The 2,028-nt window shown below is 35.0% G+C and overlaps 1 protein-coding gene across 1 annotated transcript; it reads right to left on the bottom strand.

Moving 5' to 3' along the window:
* Nucleotides 1–684: 684 nt before the first annotated feature.
* LOC143593256 (F-box/kelch-repeat protein At3g06240-like) lies at nucleotides 685–1,813 on the bottom strand. Its single transcript, XM_077072943.1, has 2 exons — nucleotides 1,237–1,813; nucleotides 685–1,118 (listed from the first exon to the last, which is right to left on the bottom strand). Exons 1-2 carry the CDS (start codon nucleotides 1,811–1,813, stop codon nucleotides 685–687), a joined length of 1,011 nt encoding a protein of 336 aa, XP_076929058.1.
* Nucleotides 1,814–2,028: the final 215 nt, after the last annotated feature.

The raw sequence follows: 2,028 nt of genomic DNA, 5'->3' as shown, positions 1-2,028 counted from the left end.
GTATCAACATGATGTAATAGTAATAGTATGCTATGATGTAATAGTAATAGTATGCTTGCTGACTGTCTATTCTTTTGAGCTACATAAATACACACTCTTTGTTTGGTATTCAAAATAATTTTGAAATGTTTTTTTATTCTTTTGATTTTTAGAACATAATAATATTATATTTTTTTTGTTTGCTTAAAACTTTATCTAAAAATGCATTAATATATACAGCATTCCAGTGTCATACCACCAAAATTTTTAGTATATATGGTTATACTTATAATATATATATGAAACAAGCCGCCTAGGCTCAAAACTTTAATAGATATAAATAAAATAATATAAAATATAGGTAACTTGTATCAAATAAAACACACAGGTGAAGTTACTAATATCAACTTTAATGTCATGTCATGACAACCACAATAAGCTAGAATATGCATTATTAAGTAATTAAGTGTATGTTTGGGATTGATTCTTTAAAATGCTTTTTGTTTTTTTGGAGAGACAAAATGTCTAAAATGTTTCTCCATAAAATGTTTCTCCAAAAGCACCTAAAAGCACCAAATTGGATACTTATATAGACCGGGTCGAGGTAAGTTATTTAATGAGGTGATATTTGCAACAAACCAACCAACCGGTCATATGGTATATATATGTGTGTATTATCAATAACAAATCTGTCAAGTCGATAGTTTATGAAACAAGTAACTTGAAATCGAGAAGGGTTTGAAGCTTGAAAGGGATAATTCTCTTCCTAACACATGAAGTCCCGATATCTAAGAGTTGGAGGCTTTCGACACATGGAATCATGATAAACACGCCACAAGAGCCACACAAACCCGCAAATCTTCTTTTCCCAGGCCAATAAACTACAGCCCCAACCGGGAAATGGTTCAAGAGGAAATCACCTAACTCATGCTTGTTATTATTCAACTGAAATACAATGGACCAAGTGTTCGTGTCGTTACTCCTCACCCAAATCTGACAGACGTCGTCATGTTTAGACGAAATGGCAACAACCAGAGAACCATTGATGATTGCCAGTTGATTGGTTTCCCAACTTGGCTCTGGCACCTCAATCGTAGAGAAAACCTCAGAGCTCAAATCGAATGCCAATATATGATAATAATAATAATAATAACGAAATTCTTCACCAATTGGAGGATACCAAGTTAATGTCCAATAAAGTACGCCGTTGAAAAGACATTGACATGATTTTGTATGATTAATATTAATCGGAGTAACAGGCCGAGAAGGTGTAAACAAGAAATGTATCTTCTTCAGTATTGAATCTGGCTCTCAACAGAATCTTGTAATCATCGACGACTGGGTCGAAACCAAAGCCTAGAGGGTCCCAATGCCTTTCATGATTAGTACTCAAAGAAGGACGATCACGCACCGTCACTATGCGCCTAATTGAAGGGTTCCATAGATTAATCCCGGTTCTGTATTTATAAAGACAAACAATTCCATCGCATGAACCAACGACAGAGAAATCTTGGAAAGGATACTCGACTGATGTCATTGAGCCCATACAAGTGTTATCAGTATCACTATCATCATATGATAAATGGCTTCGCGAATATAATGTGTATATATTGCTGTGCTCGCTTGGTCTTTCTCTTCCTTGGTCAGTATAAACGTCGTGCACGAGCATGAGTTTTTCAGGAGACCGAAGAGTATGGAGTCGGATGAAACCGGGGCTGCTAATACATGCACATAGTGATTTGGAGACCGTTCGAATACGCAAAAGCGATTTCGTTGGCAGTCTTGCCAAGATTTCCTCAATCAGCTCTTCACATAGATCATCATAAGAGGACATTATTGCTTTGGTACGTATTTAAACCTATAAACAATAACTAATAACGTAATTATTATATAAACATGCTGCAATATTTAAGATTCCTTTCAATAACAAACGATTAATAAAAAGAAAATAACTCACCACAAGTAATTAAGAAAACATTGGCGAAGAAGAAGACATAAATTAAGGTTCTTCTAGCTAGGTATATCCTGCCTGCCTGCTATGATATATAT

This window comes from Bidens hawaiensis, unplaced genomic scaffold (genome assembly GCF_021521415.1).
Source record: "Bidens hawaiensis isolate Kalapana, Puna unplaced genomic scaffold, B.hawaiensis_p1.1 tig00041865_1, whole genome shotgun sequence".
Lineage (NCBI taxonomy): Eukaryota > Viridiplantae > Streptophyta > Magnoliopsida > Asterales > Asteraceae > Bidens > Bidens hawaiensis.
Note: the sequence above shows the minus strand (reverse complement) of the source record. Positions and strands in the feature narration are given on the sequence as shown.